At 36.1% G+C, this 23,900-nt stretch overlaps 4 protein-coding genes and 1 long non-coding RNA gene across 6 annotated transcripts; 4 read left to right on the top strand and 1 right to left on the bottom strand.

Moving 5' to 3' along the window:
* Window positions 1-4,549: 4,549 nt before the first annotated feature.
* LOC106366489 (alpha-L-arabinofuranosidase 2) lies at window positions 4,550-10,055 on the bottom strand. The gene is given in 22 exon segments (XM_048739749.1): window positions 4,550-4,729; window positions 4,804-4,950; window positions 5,042-5,231; window positions 5,321-5,377; window positions 5,477-5,580; window positions 5,662-5,733; window positions 5,815-5,933; window positions 6,018-6,162; window positions 6,273-6,325; window positions 6,408-6,453; window positions 6,547-6,692; window positions 6,867-6,936; window positions 7,012-7,165; window positions 7,257-7,378; window positions 7,451-7,653; window positions 7,755-7,809; window positions 7,978-8,192; window positions 8,817-8,838; window positions 8,840-8,907; window positions 9,065-9,222; window positions 9,365-9,545; window positions 9,761-10,055. Coding segments are annotated over 19 exon segments (2,031 nt in total). The 5' UTR covers window positions 8,861-8,907; window positions 9,065-9,222; window positions 9,365-9,545; window positions 9,761-10,055; the 3' UTR covers window positions 4,550-4,639.
* A 3,526-nt stretch (window positions 10,056-13,581) lies between these two features.
* LOC125578029 (glutathione S-transferase T3-like) lies at window positions 13,582-14,373 on the top strand. The gene has a single exon (XM_048740300.1). It carries the CDS (start codon window positions 13,582-13,584, stop codon window positions 14,371-14,373), a length of 792 nt encoding a protein of 263 aa, XP_048596257.1.
* Window positions 14,374-15,025: 652 nt separating this feature from the next.
* On the top strand, window positions 15,026-16,684 carry LOC125578028. Its single transcript, XM_048740299.1, has 3 exons — window positions 15,026-15,737; window positions 15,918-16,301; window positions 16,548-16,684. The coding sequence occupies exons 1-3, from the start codon at window positions 15,026-15,028 to the stop codon at window positions 16,682-16,684; spliced, it is 1,233 nt and encodes a 410-aa protein (XP_048596256.1).
* A 440-nt stretch (window positions 16,685-17,124) lies between these two features.
* On the top strand, window positions 17,125-21,470 carry LOC106444561 (probable protein S-acyltransferase 3). 2 transcript variants are annotated; one of them, XM_013886016.3, is made up of 5 exons: window positions 17,126-19,070; window positions 19,162-19,341; window positions 19,465-19,776; window positions 20,578-20,799; window positions 20,887-21,468. In XM_013886016.3, exons 1-5 carry the CDS (start codon window positions 18,933-18,935, stop codon window positions 21,232-21,234), a joined length of 1,200 nt encoding a protein of 399 aa, XP_013741470.2. In that variant the 5' UTR covers window positions 17,126-18,932; the 3' UTR covers window positions 21,235-21,468. The 2 variants fall into 2 exon arrangements, with proteins under 2 accessions (XP_048595707.1, XP_013741470.2); XM_048739750.1 differs by having other exon boundaries at window positions 17,125-19,070; window positions 20,578-21,470.
* Window positions 21,471-22,798: 1,328 nt separating this feature from the next.
* Window positions 22,799-23,359, top strand: LOC106444562. Its single transcript, XR_001288287.3, has 2 exons — window positions 22,799-23,112; window positions 23,202-23,359. It is a non-coding gene; the product is annotated as an uncharacterized LOC106444562 (long non-coding RNA).
* Window positions 23,360-23,900: the final 541 nt, after the last annotated feature.

Here is a 23,900-nt window from a genome sequence, read left to right as displayed (position 1 = left end):
CCGTGACCCATTGCACTCTTCTTCTTAACCCGAGAAAAAAACTAGCGAGAGATGATGGCACCTCCTCCTTCTCCTTCACCATCATCGTCTCCTTCTCTTCAACATCTCACCTCCAAAAATTATTTTCCTTCCGGAGCACCACCACCATCATCTTTACGTGGAGAAATTGAATCCTTATAATATGTAAAGTTTGGAACGGATCTTTTTAATTGGTTGGGGATTATGCAGCTTCAAGCTTTTTATTTAATGTAGTTATGATCTATAAGACAAGTTTTGTAAATAATCGCAAATTATTTGAAGAATGGTTTCATCATTAATTCTTCGGATTTGTGTGATCACTAGGTGAGGATTATCCAGCTTGTTTGTTTATTCATCCTCGCAAAGTATGAAACTTTACCATTGAAGATGATGAACTTTTTTGATGAATAGTTAAGCGTCAGAATTGATAAACTTGGAGTCTGGTTTGTGCAGAGAAACAGAAATGTGATATATTCTTAGAATCTAAAATCAAGTCAGCATTTTTTTTTCCAGTTTGTTTCTATGACGAAATGTGAAGACAAACAGGTTGCAAAGAGGAGACGGAGAGAGCATGTCTCCGTAGAAAGGATGATTCTACGACGGCGGATGCAGAGGAGGCAGAAAGAGCATTTTAGATCGGGTTTAAACGGAGCTTGTTCAGCGGATGCAGCTGAGTTGGAGAGAGCGCCTCTGAACAGGTTTAATGGAGCTGTGTGTGTTTGAGCTGTTGGGCTATTGCAGTGGAGTAATCTGCGAGATTGTAGAGAGAGAGAGAGAGGTAAGGGTTGTTGTCGGGTTAAGAAGAAGAGAGCAATGGATCACGGGTCTCGTTTAATTATTTCTTTTTTTGGTTCAACAAATTTGGTTTAATAATTTTTTTTTAAAAATGGTTTAACTGGTTAATATTGTTGGGTAAACTGTAAACCGATTTAAACCATAGTTCATGTATAATTAAATTTGAAACTATCGGTTTGGGGAGAAATAAAATTTTAACTTTTAATTCGGGGGAAAATACGTTTTCAACCAGCAAGGTTGCATATAACCGACTACAAATCCATCTCCCTAAGATCTCTCTACATCTCTCTCTGATTATTCACTCAAACTCTCGATGACCTTTCTCTCTAGCAAACTACAGCTTAAATAAAAAGAGTCAGCAGCAAGTTGGAGAGCAGCCAGCTCAGCCCCATCCCCATGTGATCTGTTCGTACTCACGTGCATTTGCCACCTCATCCCCTTATACGTATCATTACCGCCCCCTTTGAAATCAACCTTTTCCTCAAGGTTGGAGGAACGAACAGCCTTCCAAATGTCGAGGCATATCTTCATTACTTGCTCCATCCAGCTAACCTCCTTTCTCCAGGTCTCAAGCTTTTGTTTTTCTATCATCTCATACTCACTGCTCATCTCCAAGGATGAGGGCTTGATCATCTTCTCATGACACACTTTTTCTGCGTTCTCCTTGTGGTCTATTGATGGCAGAAATTCAAAGCACAACTCAACATGTTTCTTCCATTTCCCACAAAACTTCTCTTTCCTCGATTCTCTTTGAAGCTTCACTCTCTTGCCGCTTAGGAGGAACTTGTGTTGTTCCTGTTGCTTTAGCTTACACAAGTTCTGCCCAGAACATCTCAGTTTGCTCTTCCTGTGTACTGCCTCAGTATCATTGTGCTCAAAGACACATGGAGGTGAAGCAGATTCCATAATCTGATTTTCAAGAATGTGTAACAAGAAAACAAAATCACATAAGCTCTTGGAACTCGCCTTCTTCCCTGCCATTCTTGGTGGAGACAACATCTCTAAACAACCTAGTCCATTGCTCATCACTGTCTGTCTGGATTTAGCTCTCTTCCCGCTTGTGAGAAACTCTTTCCTCATGAGATTCACCAGATTGACCACATAATTTCCAGAAAAACTCATTTTACTCATAGCCGTCTGTTTCTTCTTATACTTATCTCCAGCTTTATGCTTCTCCCACTCCATCAGTAGCTTCTTCAATTCTGTTGGACTAAGCGAGAACAGAATTACATACTCCATGGCATGCCTTTGACGACCGTCCCCGTTGCCGTTACCCAAGACACCTAACCACTTCACTAGTTTATATCCTTTCATTCTCCAGCTGCTTTGAATTGTGAAACCTCTCCTCGTAAGCAGCAGAGAGTTGAGAGAATTTCTTTCGAGGTAAATCATCTTCAGAAAGACAAGCCCGACACATCCCTGCTTTGACTTGTCTCTCGTCTCCATCTTGATAGAGAATAACTTTTCATTCTGCTTCACCAGATTTTGTAACAGTGGCAGTTTTACACAGCACAAGCAGGCTTCTTTACGATGACTTCTCTTACACCATCTCAATTTCTTCCTAGACAGTGCATGCTCAAGCTCAGAATTCCATAAGCAAGCACTCAGATTACCTCTCTTGTCGATCTGTCTTGATAGGTTGTACTGGATTCTCTTCCTTCCAAACTCCATTTCTGTCTTGTCTTGCTCCTTTGTATCCATAAGTACCAGCCTTCCCGAGAGAAGCTTCCCATGAGCTACACATTTCAACTTTGATCCTCTTCTCATAATGGCAGCTGGTCGCCACTCACCTTTTAGCTTCACAAGCTCATGTGGATGCATCACTTTACAACCCAAGTAGATTAAAAATCTTTCCTCAATAATTTTCCTTAGCTTCTTTTGCTTGTGTCTGAACTTGCATTCCCTCCATTTGGTACGCTCCTTCTTCACCATGGGGTATCCACTTGCGAGCTGTGTATTCATTAAGGTACGGACGTCCTTAATCCTCTCCTTGCCATACTCCACCTTCATTCTCCCTTTCTTCTTCTTTATGAACTTCAACAGCCTGCATCTTTGGTGAGTAGACAGCAACAGACATCTTACTCTTTTCCAACACTTCATTAAACTATTTCTTTGACTCCTAGACCTGTTCTTCCTCTGGAATTCAGCCATCTCTGAGTTAACCTTCTCAGCTTGGTATTTACATCTCTTAGACTGAGTAAACTCCTTCTTAATATTCATTTTAACTTTCTTCCCTCTCAGGTGCATTTTATCGAGCATGTGGCATGCATACGAGTTCATTACAGCCTCCATTTGTTCTCCTCTCTCACATTGATGCTTATCACTTCTCTTTGAATCAACAAAACTAAGCCAAGGTTCCTCACAGTCAACAGATTTATCACCATTCCCTTCAAGTTCCAAACCCTTCCCTAAATTATTTTCAATCCCCACAAGAGGTATCTTCCACCTCTTCTTCTTCTTCCTCGCTTTGTCTCTTTGCTCAACCGATGGAACTTTCTCGAGCAGATCTATCATGGTCGCTGGAGATTCTTCTCCTTCTGCAACATTCTCACATGTCACTACGTGAATCACCTCATCCAACAAGAACACATGATTCTCGTTCTTATCCTCCAGCTTTGTCACTGGCGGGTTCAACCTCACATAACCCGTCATGCCTCGTGTCTCTTCCAACTCCTCCAACGAGATACCACTCTCCCCAGCAATTTCGATCAATTGCTTCTCAAACCACTCCAGGTTTGAAGATCTGCTCATCCGCTCTTGGACAACCATGGCCGGCTCTCGGAACGTCTCTGTGTTCCTTTCCAGCTGTTGCTCCACAACCAACGGTGTCAGCTTCCTCACACACTGTTGTGATCGATCCATCACTTGATCCATTGCATAAGATCCAGAAGTTATCGGCCCTGCCTCTAGCCGATCCTTCTCCCCGGTCTGATCTTCCTTCCTCAGATCGAGCTTCTCAAACCCCATGGCCATCATCCTCATCATCTCGTTCATCATCTCGATTATGCGATCTGCCGTGGATTCGATCTTCCCTTCAATCGCTGTGATTCGTTTGGCTCTGTCAACCCCAGTCGCCATCGCCAACACACTTTTGTTCCCCGATCGTTGCTTGCTCTGATACCAAGTTTGTTACGAGTAGAAGTGAAAACAATGATCTAAAGATGAAATACTGATTGTATTGAGAGAAATAGTGATTTTACAAGAGAAACCGACTACAAATCCATCTCCCTAAGATCTCTCTACATCTCTCTCTGATTATTCACTCAAACTCTCGATGACCTTTCTCTCTAGCAAACTACAGCTTAAATAAAAAGAGTCAGCAGCAAGTTGGAGAGCAGCCAGCTCAGCCCCATCCCCATGTGATCTGTTCGTACTCACGTGCATTTGCCACCTCATCCCCTTATACGTATCATATGGTTTCTGATAATGTTCATGAGAAGCAGTGATTTAGTTTTTTTTTTTCTTTCCAGTCACTTATGTTTTGTGTTTGGTCCATTAGTAAACTTTCAAGTAATGAAAAGGTTAAATGTTTGGTATGTACTCAATGGAATCTTGTTCTGTTCAGGTTAGTTTTGTGTGTTTTCCTCTGTTTCTAGACAAGAACTCATGTGGCTTTTAGCAGTTTTGATGGATGATCAAGAATCATGATAAATATCTCCAAGGCAATTTGGAGTAAACTGTTTGGTCAAAAGGTTAAAGACACATGTTCCCGTTTGGTATAATGTGTGGAATCAAATAGAATGTAACGTCATATTATTGATATGTAATCATATCATTCACGCACTCATTGTTGTATAAAACTTAGAGTCTACAACGTCTAGTGACACTAAATATCGAATGACGAAAAGGAGTAGGGAGGGAGAACAAACGTGAAGTTCCCCTCCGACATCACCCCTATGCTTTCTTGTGGCTTAATCTGCAGGAAACCAATAAGAAAAAATTGGTTTAGTAATTAAACGAATATGAGGCCGGTACTGCAACCAGTCTTACCATCTCTGGGTTGGAGAAGGAGTTCTCATCCATCACACTGGCAGATGTAAGTACTTTCTTCTTTTTTGCAGAAGCTTTCGTGTTGCTCGAGTCCAATCCAGTCATCTTTACCTTCAGCTCTACTGTCACGTTTGCAAAGTTAACAGCCTGCAAATATATATAGGGATATCAACCCACAACATTCATTTTTCAAACTCAAAATCTGTAAAATAATTACACTTGAGAAACAACGTAAAACCTTAATCTGTATGTAATCAGAGCCATTGCTTTGGAAGGATATGGCAGATGCTTCAACATAAGAAGAGTTTCCCTCCATAGTAGAGCTGAGAAGAGTTGCTCCACTTGACTCTGTGAAGAACTGTTGGACCCAATAGCTTGGTGTTCCATACAAATGAGACGAGTTGAAAACTATAGCATCTGGCAACCACCTGATAAATAAATAAAAACAACGCAAAACGTCTTTGATGATTTCTGACTAAACCATTCAATGTAACTAAAGTGAGAGAGATACACATACCTTCTGTCGTTTGTGTTAACGAAGAGAGGTGCATAGCTTACCATTCCTACAACATCACTGCAAACAAAAAACAAGGAGAGTAAATGTAAAAAAAAACTTTTGTTATGTGGTGGTCTAAACCGGAGAAAGACGAGAAAAAGTTGTGTAAGAAAAAACCTGTTCTTTTCCAAACCAAGGAGGAAACCTGCTTCACCAAGAGCAGCTAGAAGGTTTCCAGTATTAGCATCTGTTATGTTCACAGCGTATTCACTAACAAAAGCCTATGATATCCAAAAACAAAAGCTTCATCATTACAAGAATAGGTTTTGTTATGTTAAATATGAAGATCTTTTCTGTATCACCTTTGGACCATCACGCGACGTTTTGTCAAACATATGGGACATGGAAAACAACTCCTTGGCAAGAGTATAAACCTGGAACAAAAAAAGGAGATGCATAAGTAAGCACAGTTTGATTACAAGCATAAACGTACGTTTTGTGTATGTGTTTTTTACGTGATAATCATAGTAATCAGCAGGGTGATCGAGTGGTTGAGACGATCCATCGCAGTTGGAGATGATTTTGATGTCTGGATAGGCTTTCTTGATAGCGTTATAGAACTCAAGGTAGTTTCCTGAACAAAAATAAAATTGTGTATCTAATTTAGTATATGATCAAAAGCTCCTTTATCTTCATTAGGTAGGTAAAGGTTAAAAACCTTTGTAGTATTTTTTCCCACAATCTTCATTCCCAACAGCAACATATTTAAGGCCAAAAGGCTTTGGATGTCCCATTGCAGCTCGAACTGATCCCCATGTTGAATTAGCATCACCACGAGCAAACTCAATACCATCTAGCGCTTCCTGAAACCAAACAAAATAGAAAGAGATCACATTTTTAGTTTTGTCACTGCCTCACTAGTGAACCACAATCACTCTCTTAAACTTAAAAAGAAAGAGTTTCATGAGAATACTTGAACAAACGGCATGATACGTGCGGTTTCAACTTGATCATGATGACTGATTCCTGCAACAGTTTCAAAGAGGTTAATACATGTAGTAGTGAAAGTAAGAAGAAGTGTTAAAGATATAGTTAACTGAAGAGTTACCACTGTTAAACACCCATATTGGAGCTGCACCGAGATCTTCAGCCAGCTGCAAGAATATTTTGGTTGGAAAAAATTAAAATTAGGTGAATGATTAAACACTTAAATATGCATGGTTACAGAAAAGGTAGAATATTTTTACTTGGAAGAACTCAAAGTGGCCAAGACCATCATCTGTCCAGTAGTTCCAAACATCACCAAAGTGGCCAGGCCTCTCTTCCCAAGCTCCCACGGTTTTTTTCCACTGGAATGCGTTGCTTAACGAATCACCCTCCACATAACAACCACCTAACTCAAGAAAATACTTTATAAGTATTTTAGCTTATTTCACAAAAAAAAAAAATCATAAAAAAGACTCGCAAAAATATTAATAAGTCTTTTAGCTTATTTCATCTAATTAATTCATATATTACTAAAGATAACATGAAGTGAAATGGTGTTTTTGCACTTTAGATCGATTACCAGGGAAACGGATGAAACGAGGTTTGAGATCAACCATCATTTGGAAAAGATCATTCCTAAAACCATGTCCCTGTGACCGAACCAAAAATATGAATTAGTAGCTTGATTACTCTAGGCTGTTTCTCAAAGAAGTAAACAAACCTACCTTATAAGTATCCACAGGCATGGCTGAGACTTGATCAAACCAGATTGAACCATTTTTGGTAGTTGTCAATTGAAGCCTTGCGCCATCATCTGTTCCATTTGCCTCCAAAAGCATTTCCTTCTTTGTCCATTTTGAAACCTCAGAAGCCAAAGCTCTGCAAGAAGTAAAAAAAAATGATAAACAAACCAGTCTTGAAAAAATACTAGGAAACTATTAAAACAAGACTTTGAAAGTTTCGCTCTTACATAATCTGCTCTGATGCAAGAGTTAGTGATCCATTCGAGCTTGTCAAAGACACAGACACATCGATGTCCCCAGTGGAACGCACATACAGGGTCACTTTGTATTTCTTTCCTTTTTCAATGTTCTACAAAAAAAATGGAAGTGAATAGAAATTTTATATTTATCATCAGAGAAAATAGCAAAGTATGAAACGTACCATGCCCCAGTAACCCGGGTTATAAACCCCGACTCCTTCTGATGGACAACCACTGCTGTTACAAAGCACTTCCATTCTAAGTGCAATTTTGTTGCGCTCAAAACATGAAGAGCGGTCTGTAACTACAGATATGGTTGATTCATCTCCAATAATGGACCAAGGCCAGATACTGGAAGGAATGATTTGTCCACCAGCTTCAAATCCTGGAGCAAAAGATTTAACAATGAGTTTAGTTTTGTTATTTTCACCATTCTTTTTTCGTGAAAAATGTTACAGGAAATAAAGTTAAAATTCAGACAAAAACCTCTGTTGCTAACAAGTTCAGCCCACAGTCCACCTGCTCCAGCATGATTGATTTCCTGTCAAGAATTACTTGAGATTTAGTTTTATAAAGAGTTACATTGATACTTAAAGCATCAAACTATGTAAAAAAATACAAGAAAATCAGAGTAAGTCCAAGATTCGTTTGAATATAATTTTTGGTGACAGCATAAAAAAGCCAGAAAAGTCATGAAACTGTGTTAAACCTCAAAGAAGATCCCAAAAAGGGTTTCAGGAATGGGTCGTCCTGTGGCGTTGGAAGCTTCTACTTGCAGTGTCACATAATGTTTTTCGTTGTCTTCTCGAGCATCAACACGACGAAAATGCTCGTAAGCAGCATAAGAGCCAAGGAGAAATAATATCAGGCAAATACTTGTCAGAAACGTCAGAGAACACCACTTCCTGTCCATCATCGCCAAATCTGATCAAAGGAAAGACATTACAGGGTTAATTTATATATCAATAAAAAATATTTCTTTGAACTTCAGAGAACGACTTAGTAACTACATACACACTATTTTGGAAAGAAAACAAAATGCACATGGTATCATATGCTTTTTCACTCCGATTACGGGAAATAACCATTCAATACAAATTAAACAAAATTATTAAATACTTAAAAGGAATTCAATAATTAATCTAAAAAAGGAGAAAAGAACATAAAATGACGAGGATTTCACATTTCACTACTTAGCACTTCACCTAACTTAACACATTTGCATGAAAATACAGAAATTAGAGGAGACGTGAACGCAGAAGTCTTTTGCCGATTTCGACTATAAAGAAAACCAAGAAGTGAGTATGTAGTTACTGGCTATGAGTGAGAGCATGATTAACCCACAACCCCACTTAGGATTTCTTAATGGTTATTTTATTAATTAAATGTAATTAAGAATCCTAGTTAAGAAATACCTTGATTTTGTGCTCCAATGGGAGGTTCTTAATTTTTTTTTTTTAACATTGTTTAGTTAAAGAGTAACCACTCAAATCATCCAAAACAAAGATCAACATACAAAAGTATAAGCTTGGGGTATGGACTTATTACTCTTTTTCAATCCGGCAGGCTTTTGCTAGCAATAAGGCGTTCATAAATGCACCAACGTTCTCCCTCAAAGCATCCTCACAGGAAAGCTCATCTAATTAGAAAAGTGTTTTTCTCATGAATATATGATGAGTCCAGATCGTCCTCTCCTCACTCACTCTACTTATAAGTCAAATACATTAACAAGTTAAAGTTTAAGCCTTTGGTATCATACACACACAAAACGAATCATACGGATCAAAAGTTCTGACCTTTATCTCTCTAATAGCCTCCATGAGATCGAAAAGAGGTTTCTTTCCATGCTTGAGCTCTGGTTTAAGCAGCGTCGGTAGAGGAAGCGAAGAAGTATCCTCTTCCACAGCAGTAGCTCTCAAGAGCTCCCCTTTACTTGTAGCCATGTCACCACTTCCTGACCAGTCCAACATGGTATATAAAAAAAGAACCCATCAATTACACCAATCTAGCTATTGTTCAGTTTCACAACACATGTCAAGAGATTATGTCATTCTTTATGATTAAGACCCATAAATAGAGTGAAGACAGTATCTAACCAATGAGAATGGTTGTTCCTGTTTTTCTCTATTATCTTCTTCATTCATCACACTACTCCAATCAAAGTGCAGTCAAATAGCTAATGACACAGGACGTAAGTAACGGTGGAGCCAGCGAGCAAACCCATTCCCACGTAGACTTGGGCAGGTGCAGTTGCCGCATCTCCAGAAAGTCCAGACACTGAACACAAAACACCAACACATACATAAGTTTCAAGACCCATCAACACAAAAACAGTAAAAATCAACACTTTACAGCAAAGGAGATATGAGCAGATCCACGAGGCAAAAAAAATCAAAACTTGCAATTGAGTAATCTCATATATGAGCATCAAAGCAGCAACAAAGTCTCCACCTTTAAAGCAATTGCAAAGTTTCTCTCTTTAGTTATTCTACCTGATGGGGACGATGACCAAAGTTGTGCGGATAAACATCATTGACAATCAGGTTCAGCATCAAAGTCTCCACCTTTAAAGCAACTCATGGTCGTTGTTATCGGTACGATGAGTCTGACGGCACCGGATCGTAAAGTTCGGCCCATGGACCATCGATTCAGTTTGGAGGTAACCGAGGACTCGAAGGTATCGTCGGAGGAGGTTCGAAATCAGGTTAGGAATGGCCTTGTGGATTCATCATCGGGAGAGGAGACAACTCCTTTGGTGCCCCCAAATCTCATAACTCAATCTCACAAGGACCAGTCTATTTTTTTTAATAAATTGATTTATTTTTAGTGTTAAAATTAAAACATTTACCGTTTTGCCCTTTTGTTTCCTAACATAATCTAATAAAATGGTATAACTAACTCAGTCGAACTCTGTATAACTAACTTATTAGTAGTACTAGTAATATTTAGTAGTACTTAGTACAATCGAAATAACTCGGAATAACTACACTCAGTAGTACTTAGTATAACTAATAATAATCTGGTATAACTACACTTGGTAGTACTCAGTATAACTCAGTATAAATCAGTACAATTACATTCAGTAGTACTCAGTATAACTCGATATAACTACATTCAGTAGTACTCAGTATAACTTGACATCGATATTACCCAGTAGAACGAAGTATGACTCATTACAACTAAGTAAAATTATAGCGTATAATTTGAAATTTTGAAACTTTTTTTAAAATTTTGAAATTTTGAAATTTTGAAATTTTGAAATTTTTATTAAAAAATAATTTCGAAAATGAAAAGAGCAAAATCGGATATTCGTGTTTCATTAAAGCAAACAGTGAGAGTATAGGAGATTTGAGAGGCCTATAGTAATAAAATAAATAAATATGAACAACAATAAAATACTTTTTCATTTCTCTAAATAGTTTTAAATTTTTTGCATCTGTTTCTCAAATTAATATATATATATATATGATTTTAATTCACACTTATAATCAATTAAAAATTGTTAATACATTATACTATTTATATTTCATTAACTAATATAAAACTTCAATTAGTGTATAGAAAATACTAAATAATATTGTTAAATAATAATAATTTTAACTTAATATAAATTATAATAATATTTATGTGTTTTATTTAAGTACTCACAATTCAAAAGTGATTTAAATATTTTAAAACTTAAAATGTTACTTAATCATAAAGCATAAAACTATCATACTATTCACCAATAATTATATTGATTTTCAAATTATTCAAAAGTTGGTATATATTTTTAATTTAAAACTCAAAATAGTTACATATATATGTTTAAATTAATTTTCTATTATATTTTGAATAAACTTATTAAAATTATGATTAAAATAACTAATTTTAATTATGTAAAATAAATAGTACTATAAATTTTTATATAAAACACTGATTGTAATACTGATTAACTAATCTACAATCTGATTAATACTGATTAAAGTCAATTTCTTTTTTTTAATACTGATTGTTCATTAATAAAGGCCCAGCACGGCAGAATCCTAAACTCAAAGTTTTCACATGGGTCTCATTAGCTAATCTATAGGGTCTGTTTTGACAAAATGTAAATTATCATATTTCAAAATAACTATAGTAATGAAATATCAAAACCCAAACCGTATTACAAAAAAGGCCCAACAGACATTGGTTCTTTTTAGTTTTGTACAATTTTCTTATAGAAAGTTGTGCCTACGTAATATTTGTCAACGGCTACAAGCCTACAACCTGGGAGACGCAAAAAGAAAATATGACCGTTCTAATTGATCCGTTGGCTCCTGCCTCCTATACAGAAGCGCCCTCGTTCCTATAAGAGCATCTCCATTAGAGTATCAGAAGAGGTTCATGGGCTCAGATTCATAGGGCCGAAATACTTTTTAAATTAAAAAAATGGGCTATTTTCAGTGAACCGGTTCGCCAGAGTGAACCCGTATGATACGGGTTCATGCCACGTGTCAACAGCTCATTGGGAGGACTTTTTTGTGTTGACGAAGACGAAACACGGGTCTCTCGATATCTCTTTCATTTTTCCTCATTTCAAGGTTTCTTTCTCTCTGCGGCGATTTGTCGAGCGACGGCGACGGCTAAGCTTTTCTCCATCTAATCGACGACGGCGTGTCTCCTCCACTAGCTCAGGTGCGTATCGAGTACTTTCACGGTATACTAGAATCGATTTTGGGCTCCAAAGCGATCTCGAAATCGATTTGGGGAGTTAGGGTTCTTAATCGATTTGGGGGTTTCGAGATAAGAGTTGTAAATCGTTTAGGGGCTTTTGATTTATGGTTGTAAATCTTCCTGCCGGTTCAATTTAGAGTTTCTTTATCGGGGAATCGAAATCGATTTGGGGGTTTAGGGTTCTTAAATCGATTTGGGGGTTTGGAGATAGAGTTGTAAACCGGTTAGGGGGTTTCGTTATATGGGTGTAAGGCGTCATGCGGGTTTGATTTAGGCATGGTTTGAACAGTTTGTATTGTCAATCTGTTCTAATCAATATGGTTTTCTGGTTCAGATGGATCTCGGGGAAGATAGAAGAGACACAAAGAGGGAAAAGGACTACGTCAACATGCTAGGATTTGTTGCTGACTCGGAATATGGGATTCCGACAAGGTGTCCGTGTGGTGGGAGAATCATTGACGAGGTCCGGGGGAAGGAGGACTACGACACTCTTCCTGGCAAGCGCTTCTTCACTTGCAAAAATTACCAGGTAAACAAGGCTGTTTGTTTAAGTTAAAAATAATTATGGAAATGATTCTGACTTGTGTTTATATTGTAAACAAGGGTGATGGGTTCCATTATCGCCAGCCATGGGTGATTGGTGTCCAAGAGGAGATCGAACGCATGACTAAGCGGGTGGAGGAGGCTGAGCAGGTGATCAACGGGGTCCCAAAGCTCAATAATCAGCTGGAGACACTCGAGGTTAGTTAAGTATACTTTTGATTCTCTCATATTTGTCCTCTTTTATTAAGTCACTCACGCTTTTACTTGTGTTTACATGTGCAGGCACAGGTTAAAATCCTCACTGTGCAGGTTGATAACCTCCATGTTCAGGTCACTGACATGGAGAAGATGGAAAGCCTGAGTAAGCGGTTGGAGGAGGCTGAGGAGGTGATCAAGTGGGTGCCGGATCTCAATGAAAAGATAAAGACACTGGAGGTTAGTGAATCTCAATAACATAGTTAATATTTGTAGTTAATATTAAGTCACTAACACTGTTCGATTTCCGTTTCCATGTCTAGGCACAGGTTGAATTTCTCACTGGCCAGGTTGATAACCTCACTGCTCATGTCGAAACCTTGGAGAAGCTCTGCTTCGAATGAAACCCAAAGGTAACACTCAACCTGAACTAATAGTTATTTTTTAAACCTAAAAGAAATGAAGTTTTCTGTTAGAGTTTGTTCAACTACAACTAGTTCTTGGTATTAAGCTTAACCGTAACTGAATGTTAGTGTTTGTTCAACTAGAACTCGTTGTAGTTCTTGTTTTAAGGCTAAAAGAAACTGAACTAGAACTAAGCTAAAGCAAACCCTATAATTGTCTTTCGAAAACTTGCATTAATTCTGTGTTGGTTGGCCGCTGTGATGAATGGTTGATTTGATTTCCTATAATTTCCTTTCAAAAAACTGAGTTGATGTGTAATGAATGCTCTGTGTGAATGTTGTTGTGTTATTAACTATAATGAATGTTTGGTAGTTAGATTTTGTTTAATTGTGTGAGCAAAAAGTAGTTTAAAAAGATAGCAAAACAATGTTCTCAAAACGCACAACAACTTAAAAACACCAACGTAGAAACCAAAATGGATCCCTTTTACCAGAACTCTCCCGGGTTTGTTAACCTATTAGCTTCTCAGAACACTCAAACAATAGACTTAGAGTCCCCTGAGATTCCTAGGTTTAGTAGCCAGACCTCTGAAGATCCTAAACCCGTGGAAAGGAGGAAGTGGACAACAAAACAAGACACTATCCTCATCAGTGCTTGGTTGAATACCAGCAAGGATCCCATAGTGAGTAATGAGCAGAAGGCAGGAGCGTTTTGGAAGAGGATAGAGGAGTATTACAATTCGAGCCCTCAGCTAACTGGCTTACCCACTAGAGAGGCAAGTCAATGTAAGCAGCGGTGGGGAAGGTTGAATGAGCAGGTGTGCAAGTTTGTGGGTTGCTATGAGGCAGCGGTGAAGGAGCAAGCTAGTGGCCAAAATGATAACGATGTCATGAAGGCGGCCCATGACATCTTCGAAAATGACTACCACGCAAAGTTCTGCCTTGAACATGCGTGGAGGGAGCTACGGTTTGATCAAAAATGGAGATCAAACTGTGGAAACAAAGATGGTGCAAAGGACAAAAGGAAGGAACCTGCGGAGGTGGTGCCTGACTTGGAAGAGGTTAGGCCTCCTGGTGTTAAGGCTTCCAAAGCAGCCAAACGCAAGAAGCATGGGAATGAAGCTGCGTATGATCAATTAGAGAGCATGTTAGTTGTGAAAGAGAACATATCCAAACACCGACTCCTTGAACGTCTCCTTGCCCGTAAAGAGACACTATCTGAAATAGAAGTGTCTCTGATGAACAAACTCATAACCGAATTGCTTTGATCTTGTTAGTGCCGTAAATTTGCTTAGTACTTACGTATTGTTGTAACGCTTAGTAGGTTGCTAGTTCTGGACACTGAAGTTAGTTGCTTGTATCCGCTTTGATCGTGTTAGTGCATTTTTTTGCTTTTACTACATAACTGTTGGTTTAACTTGCTTGTTCTGTCTTGTTGTGCAGGTCACAGGTGCTTGTCTGGCGCGGGAGTTTGACTCAACTCGAGCATCTGTTTGTTTCACGGGTTGTCTGTTTGCTTCACGGGAATGTACTATGTCTGTTTGCTTCACGGGAAAGTGTAGAATTTTGTTGCTTTCTACACTTTTTTTTTTCATTCACGGGTTATGTAACTTGCTTCTTGCACTCTATATAAACTATGGTATTGTCTTTGGAGTTGTATACCACTTATCTATTAATCTACAACATTCTGCTTCCTTTCGCTCTTGTGGTATTGTCTTTGGAGTTGTATACAACTTTTATCACTTTTTTTCCCCTAAAACACTAAACCAACAATCCATCACTGAACACTCCTCAAACCTCCGTATACAAAATAGTGATCAGCCACAACGCGCTTAACCTTTTTTTTCCTCCTCGTAACTAAGCCAAATTCCCATTTACTTAACTCAAAAAGTTATTCATTTCTCTAATCCCAAAAATACAATGTCTTCCTCGTCGTCTGATGGTGTTGATGAAAGATTAGACGAAGCTTTTGAAGAAATGTTTGACCAACAATTTGATCATGCATTCGAGTCAGTATTTGATGTTCAAGCTAAAAAACCGAAGAGACGAGCTTATATCGAAAGAGATCGGGAACAAGGTCACAATATACTTTGGAACGACTATTTCAGTGAAAATCCTACATACCCACCGCAAATGTTTAGGCGACGTTTTCGAATGAATAAGCCGTTGTTTCTTCGCATTGTTGATCGGCTAAATAATGATGTTCCATACTTTAAGCAACGAAGAAATGCTCACGGAAGGTACGGGCTCTCCGCACTTCAAAAGTGTACAGCGGCTATACGTATGCTGGCATATGGACAACCTGGAGATACGTATGACGAATATCTCCGACTTGGTGAGAGTACTGCACTTTTATGTTTAGAAAATTTCAATAACGGGATAATACAAATCTTTGGAGATGAGTATCTAAGGAGCCCTACACCGGAAGATCTTCAAAAATTACTCGATGTTGGAGAGGTACGCGGGTTTCCAGGGATGATAGGCAGCATTGACTGTATGCATTGGGAGTGGAAAAACTGCCCAACGGCTTGGAGAGGACAGTACACACGTGGTTCAGCAAAGCCGACAATTGTCTTAGAGGCGGTGGCATCACATGATCTTTGGATATGGCACGCATTTTTCGGATTACCAGGTACACTCAACGATATTAATGTTCTTGATCGGTCACCAGTTTTTGATGACATTTTACAAGGTCGAGCTCCTAAAGTAAAATTCAAGGTCAACGGCCACAACTATCGTATCCCGTATTACCTTACCGACGGAATCTATCCGAAATGGTCAACATTTATCCAATCCATCCCACTTCCTCAAGGTCCTAAAGCAGAGCTATTTGCTGAACGTCAAGAATCCGTCAGAAAAGATGTGGAACGTGCTTTTGGAGTATTGCAAGCGAGGTTTGCAATAGTTAAAAACCCAGCTCGAATTTGGGACAAGGAAAAGATAGGTAGGATTATGAGAACTTGTGTCATACTGCACAATATGATAGTTGAGGACGAACGACACGGATACACTCTGTTTGATATATCGGACTTCGAAGCAGGAGAGTCAAGCAGAAGTTCCCAGGTTGATTTCTCGTACTCTACGGACACCCCATCCATTATCAGTAATATGCTTCCCATTCGCAATCAAATTCGAGATCAACAGATACATGCTCGTTTGAAAGCTGATTTAGTCGAAAATATTTGGCTAAAGTTTGGTAATCCTAATGAATAATATTTGTATGTTCATGAATTCTCATTGTATTGAATAAAAACTTTTTAAAAAAAATTACAAATTTTTTTTTTTCCTTAGAACCCCGTCTTGAGGTTCACCAATGGAAGAGCAAAATAGATACAGGTTCATCACTATTCATGGCCCCACCAAAAAAATATTAAAAAAATTCTATGAACCCCAAGTGGGGGTTTACTAATGGAGATGCTCTAAATTTGGTGTATTACCACAGACAATTTCTTACAACAGACCATTCTTATAACAGACAATTCTTACAATAACAAGCAGATTCTGGTGATGGAGAAAACCATCCTTGGAAACCTCGAATGGCAATACGTGTTCCTTGTTCATTACAGCTTCCATGTCTGACCCAAAGGTGAGTTGAGTTTTGCTTATAAGTATCCGTTATTCTTACAATATTGATTGTAAAGAGACTTGACTTTGGTTTTGTTGTTGTTGTAAGAACGCAAAAGACTTTTATCCGCCAAATGTTTTTTTTCGTGTCACTTAACTGAAGAGACTTATTTTGTTTTTTTTTTCTTAGCTCAGCTTTTACCGAATGCTCAGAAGGAGAGGAAGCTAATCAACAGTGGTGATAACAACTTATTTTTATCGGCACCGTTTCAAGTCAAGATTCCGTTGGCCGCATCATCACCATCACGGCGTCACAGCTGCGGTATAAAATTCCTTATTAGTTTCTTTGTAAGTATGTTGAAATCTCTATGGTCATCTTGTTTAAAAGACTGGCATTATGTCTCTGCTACGGATTGTTAAACTAATTTTTTGTCATTTTCTTTTGTTTGGGAATTTTTGAAGTTGCGTGTATTCATAATGTGTAAGCAAACAGAAAGTGACGTCCTGTCATTAATTTGACCGTTAGAGATCGTATTGTTTCATTTGACTCTCACACAGTAATGATGACTAAGTTCCTGCTAATCAATTTAGTAATTAAAAAAAATTCCTCTCAATTTTTTTATGTTTTTTTAATATACTCCTTCTGTTTTTAAATGTAGGTAGTTTTAGCAAAAAGAGTTTGTTTCACAATATAAGTAGTTTACATATTTCAATGCACCTTTTTCATTTATTGGATATTGTGTGACCAATAAAATAATATTAAGCTTTTTATAATTGGTTGAATTAATTAATTAAATGATATATTTTTTTTAGATAACAACTTTCTAAATATTTGTGCTTTTAAGTAAAACTACTTATATTGTGAAACAATATTGTTAGGAGTTTTTAAATATTGTTCGACTGATAATAGAAACTTATGTGCATATTCGTAATGTGTAATACAAATAGAATGGACGTCCTGTCACTGATCTGATCGTTAGAGATCGTCATATTTTATTTGATTCGCACAAATGTGATAAGTAAGACAATAATCAACTTTGGTTCTTAGGGTGAAGTTCTTATTTACAGTTTCTTAGTTTTTAACTAGGAAAAATTAAGAAACGTATTTTAAATAAGAGATATAAGAGTCGACTCTTAGCCGAAAAACATAAAAAAACACAAAAAAAGTTAAATCATGAGTTAAAAACCCAAAATTAAAAATCTGGATTAATCATGCTCTAAGTTTCTCTAATCAATCTAGCAATTAAAAAAAAATCCTCTCAAATTTTTATGTTTTTCTAAAATTTTCCTGGTTTTCTAAAATCTTCTGTTATATTTTTCTTTAAGAGTTTTTGGGTTATCTGATTGATAATGGAAATTTCTAATGTGTGGAATCAAATAAGTAGAATGTAACGTCATATTATTGATGTGATTTCCCTCTCAAATTTCCAATTTTTCGTTGTAAGAAAATAAAATTCCATGTTTTTCTAAAATCTTAAAACCTGCTTGCGTGTTTGTATAATTGTCTGTTTGTTTGTATGTCTACGTGTTTTCTTGTTTTTGGGTTTGCTTGGTTGCCTCTCTGATTGTGTGCTTTTGTCAAAGCTTTTTTCATTATACTCAAACACAAATCTCCTTTTGTCTGATGATTTGTTTGAACGACTACGAGGGTCATGGACTCATGATACCCCAACCTGCGAGATGCTGTTAAGTTGGATGAGGCGGTTTAAGTTGTGCGGCAAATGGTGGAGCTGGTTGTATTCATGATCTGGAAAGTGATGATTATTCAATGTGTTTTGTTAGAAGAAATATTAGGGATGTGGTGAAGCCAAAGAAGATTGATTTACGGCCACATAGGATTCAATATGAGCTGGATTTAATAATGTTCACATAAAAAGAGCCATCAAAACATAATAAAATAAATTGTTCATGTTCCTTTATATTTGATTGTTTCATCCTAAATTTATTTATTTGTTTTTACTTCAAAAAAATTCCGAAAATCTTGGAAACTATTAGAGGACTAAAAAAGTTGTTAGAGAGAGAGACCAAACAAAACTGCAGATGATTGATTTGCAATGGATTTTGATTATTGAGGAAAGAACAAGAAGAAAGAAAGATTAAAAAAAGACAGAAAAAACTCAAAAACCATATTTCATCTCTTTTATTTGGTTAATGCCACATAAAACAAACTCATAATTTATGAAAACTTAAGTTAAAATATTAGAATCTTGGAGAAACTATTGTTTTTTCTTGAAGATAGGCTTCATGTGTGGCTTTTGAGACAATGCAGAGGGAGAGAATGAGCAAGAAGAAGAGTAGTCAGGTTCATTGTATTTCCTCTCATGATCATATTCTCATGATGGCTTCAACTTCAAAACACATTCCTGAGATCAGATTGTACAAAGCCTGGAAGGGTAACAACGTAATAAATATATTCTTTACCTGAAGCCAATAATATTACATGTTTCCTCCTATTCAAATATGATTATATGATTATGCTTTTGTTGCACCAGAGATTTTTCTGTGGTGGGAGACTAATCTTTGGTCCTGATGTTAACTCTCTCTTCCTAACCTCTTTCTTGATTGGAGCCCCTGCCCTTACATTCTGCATAAGGATGCTCGTGTGGATTCAAAAAGACGATCCTATCTTCAACTACACCGTTCTGACTTCAGCATTTATCCTCACCCTCTTGGTTTGTATCCTCTCTTTAAGTTTTTTCAATTGTCTTGCTTTTTTCTTTTTTTTTAGTAAGAAGTTCCGGGCCGAAACTCATAATCTTGCTTTTTAAGCTGATATCTTTGCACTGTGTCTGCAGGTGTTTACGTTTCTATTCTTGGCATCAGCTAGAGATCCAAGAATCATCCCAAGAAATAAAACATCAGTAAATCTTGAAGATGGCTCAAATAGTTCCTTGACACAGTCTATGGAATGGGTCAACAACAAAACTCCTCATCTCAAGATTCCTAGAACAAAAGACGTTTTCGTTAACGGCTACACTATCAAAGTCAAGTTCTGTGAGACTTGTTTGCTCTACCGTCCACCACGTGCATCACACTGCTCCATATGTAACAACTGTGTCCAACGCTTTGATCACCATTGTCCATGGGTTGGACAATGCATTGCCCATGTAAGTAACATGAAACTTTCAATATTTCGGTTCGACTGTGTCAGAGGTCCTCGGTAAAAGTGACTGCTAGGACGAAACTTGTGATATAACAAACTAAGTCTCACATTGGAGAATTAGACAAATAAAGTCTAATATATAAAGAGTTGTCCAAAATAGTACGAGGCCTTTTGGGAAGGAAACTAAAAGTAAATACATGTGGGTCAACCTCTAAGACCCAAAGTACGAGGTATTTTGGGAAGGAAACGATTCATACTAATCAGATAATATAGAGTTGGACATGGGCTAATAAATCCCAATAATTGGTATCAGAGCGGTTGACGAGAAATCTGCAAGAAGACCAAAATACCCTTCAAGTAGGAACGGGACCCACCGAGTGGAAGTCAGTTGTGGGACACGAGATAAATGTGATCTTTAGTTTGAAGGGGAGAATGTGATATAACAAACTAAGTCTCACATTGGAGAATTAGACAAAGAGAGTCTAATATATAAAGAACTGTTCAACTCTAATAGTACGAGGCCTTTTGTGAAGGAAATCAAAAGTAAATCCATGTGGGCTAGCCTCTAAGGCCCAAAATGGACAATATCGTACTAATCGGATAATATAGAGTTGGACATGAGCTTAATAAATCCCAACAAAACTAATATTACTTGATGTTGTTTTGGGTGGGATTACGGGCTTCCGCCCGAACCTCCTAGTATTTTTTTTTTAAAAAACTTTCAATATTTAGACTAATACTCCATAGACTTGACACTTCTTGATCATATATATATATATATATATATATATCCTCTCTTTTGCAGAGAAACTACCCGTTCTTCATCTGCTTCATCTCAACGTCAACGTTGTTATGCATATACATCTTTGCGTTCTCATGGATCAATCTAATCCAACAGCCTAGGAGATTGTGGAGTACAATGTCTCATGACATAATCTCTGTCATTCTCATCATCTATTCATTCGTTTCTATCTGGTTCGTTGGTGGCCTTACCATTTTCCATGTCTATCTTATGTCTACAAATCAGGTAAAACACTTAGCTATACCATTAGGAACATACTTGAAAATCTTGTTATCTAACATCTTTCTTTGTGTTGTGTCTGTTTTTTGGCAGACAACTTATGAGAATTTTCGGTCCCGTTATGATAAGAAAGAAAACCCTTACAAGAGAGGGTTGCTGAAGAACGTTAAAGAAGTGTTGTTCGCCAAGATCCCACCTTCTCAACTAGATCTCAGAGCAATGGTCCCAGAAGAAGATGACGGATCTGAGTATGAGTCAGAGTATAGCTCTTCCATCAGATATGATAATGAAAAGGGAGGCAAACTCCCTAAAAGGGTGAGCCCGGAGAAGCTTAACTTAGATAATATTGACACTAGCAATGAATACGAGACAGCTAAAGATGATGCTTCTTCTGAGCTTGATCCTTCTTTCTTCTCATCTCAACTAGACTTGCCTAAGTAACAGCACTGAAATGACCCTCTTTAATGTTGTATCATAATTTATCTATATTGTCAGGAATATTCTGATGGAATAGCAAGTACTCAAAGGATTAGCTAGGTTTTATTAGAGACCTAAAGTAAAATTGTACAAATGTGGCCCTTGAAGTTTTATACTATTTTTACTTATATAACTCAATATTTTTGTTAGGGTTAAAACATAAATTTTGAGAAAAAATCAAAAATATGACAATATTGTTTTAATTCATAGTTGGATCCTGCACTAACATACGATGAATTTCAAATAGGTTTAGAACCTTTGTTGTCTCCGTTTCTCTAGAGAATAGCGATTTGATAGTGGTTAGTCCACTAATTTAGAGAGTATCATAAAGATTTACGAAATTAATTGATAAAAAAAAACTAAAACGATGTCATATACCATAAAAGAGAGTTTAATATACATTAATACAAATGTATAATGTTGTTTTTGAAATTTTAAAACAACACTAAACATCATAAGCTTCAGTATATAGAGCATTTACCGAAAAACTCAATATTATTGAAGGGGTTAACACATAGATTTGAGAAAAAATTTAAAATATAACAATATTATTTTAATGCATAGTTGCATCCTGCACTAACATATGATGAAGATCAAAGAGTTTTGGAACCTTTGTTGTCTATGTTTCTCTAGAGAATAGCGATTTTATAGTGGTTACTCCACTAATTTATGGTGTATTATGAAGTTTTGCTAAGTTAATTGATAAAAAGTAAAACGATGTCCATGTACCATAAAAGAGAGTTTAATATACTTTAATACAAATGTAGAATGTGTTTGGAAATTTTAAAACAACACTAAAGATCATAGGCTTCAATATATAGAGTATTTACCGAAAAACTCAATATTTTCGTAGGGGTTAGTTAACACATAGATTTTGAGGAAAATTCAGAAAATATGACAATACTATTTTAATGCATAATTGCATCTTGCACTAACATACGATGAAGTTCAAAGAGGTTTAGAACCTTTGGTGTCTCCGTTTATCTAGAGAATATCGATTTTATAGTGGTTAGTCCACCAATTTAGGGAGTATTGTGAGTTTTACTAAATTAATTGATGAAAAATTAAAACGATATCCATGTACCATGAAAGAGAGTTTAATATACATAAATACAAATGTAGAATGTGTTTAGAAATTTTAAAACAACACTAAAGATCATAGACTTCAATGTATATAGCATTTACAAAAAAACTCAATATTTTACACAAATATAACTAATGCAAGTTTATGTTTATATGCTTAGGTCAATGAATCATGCACTTTTATATTATTTTGACTATAATCTCAAAAAATTAATTGAAATATTTTCTTAAGAAAAATATAATTAACACAAGTTTATGTTTTTCTGTAGATTGATATGCTTAGGTAAATGAATCATGCACTTTTATATTATTTTGACTATAATCTCAGAAAATTAATTGAAAGATTTTCTTACAAAAATATAATTAATGCATGATTGAATTTATATGCTTACGTAAATGAATCATGCACTATTATATTATTTTGACTATAATCTCATAAAATTAGTTGAAAGATTTCCTTACAAAAATATAATTAATGCAAGTTTATGTTTATATGCTTAGGTAAATGAATCATGCACTTTTATATTATTTTGACTATAATCTTAGAAAATTAATTGAAAGATTTTCTTTACAAAAATATAATTAATGCAAGTTTATGTTTATATGTATATATATATCAATCTGAAATATAATAGAACTCTCAAACAATTTATAAAACATCCTACAAAATGAGTCTCTCCAAAAAATATATATTAATCGCATTTGTTTTCACTCTTTTTTTGGCGACGTCAATTGTTCGCTGCACCGATATTGTTTCAGGTACTGCATTAAAATTTAATTTTTAGTTATGCTAAATTCTTCATTCCTGCATAATTTTAATATTTTATTATTTCTTACTATTCGAATAGATTTCGGAGTAAAGTATAATATGTGCTATGGTCCATGTGACGACAAAGGAGTGTGTGAGCCGTATTGTCATACCAAAAAAGGTCTGATAAGGGGAGACTGTGCTGGCAAACGAAAAGGTTATCTTGGCCTTTGTTGTTGTGATGAACACTAAATAAAATATTAAATAATATCATTAGATATTATATCTTGTATGAAATGAAATAATATTACCAATAATACATAAAATGCTTTTACAAAAAAAATATAAAATGTTATCAAATTGAAGTTACTTTGATTAACCTCGAGAAAACATTAGTCAAAGTTGCATGTCTTTTCTAAAAAAACATTAATAAAAGTATAGTAAATATCTATACTATTATTTTCTAAGTAAATTTTCGCAATGTAGCTCTCACGTTGAAAGTTAGAGTGGTTAATATCGTTTATACCCTTAATGAATAAAATGTATAAATAAATTAAAAAATAAAAACAAAATTTAAATTGATTTTGATTAGATAATTGATTAATATTAAAAATAGTTAGAATTATCCAAAATCTGAAAATATCATTTAAAAAAGAGATAATTTATGTATATATTGTATTGCTATCTGAAAAAGTCTTTAAGTAAAAAATTAAAAACATAAATTCTATAAATAAATATTAATTAAATAAAATTAATAATTATATAATTAAAAATAGAATACTGAATTATCCAAAATCTT

This window comes from Brassica napus, chromosome A9 (genome assembly GCF_020379485.1).
Source record: "Brassica napus cultivar Da-Ae chromosome A9, Da-Ae, whole genome shotgun sequence".
Taxonomy (NCBI): Eukaryota; Viridiplantae; Streptophyta; class Magnoliopsida; order Brassicales; family Brassicaceae; genus Brassica; species Brassica napus.
The sequence above is the reverse complement of the archived record's forward strand: the minus strand, read 5'-3'. Positions and strand labels throughout refer to the sequence as shown.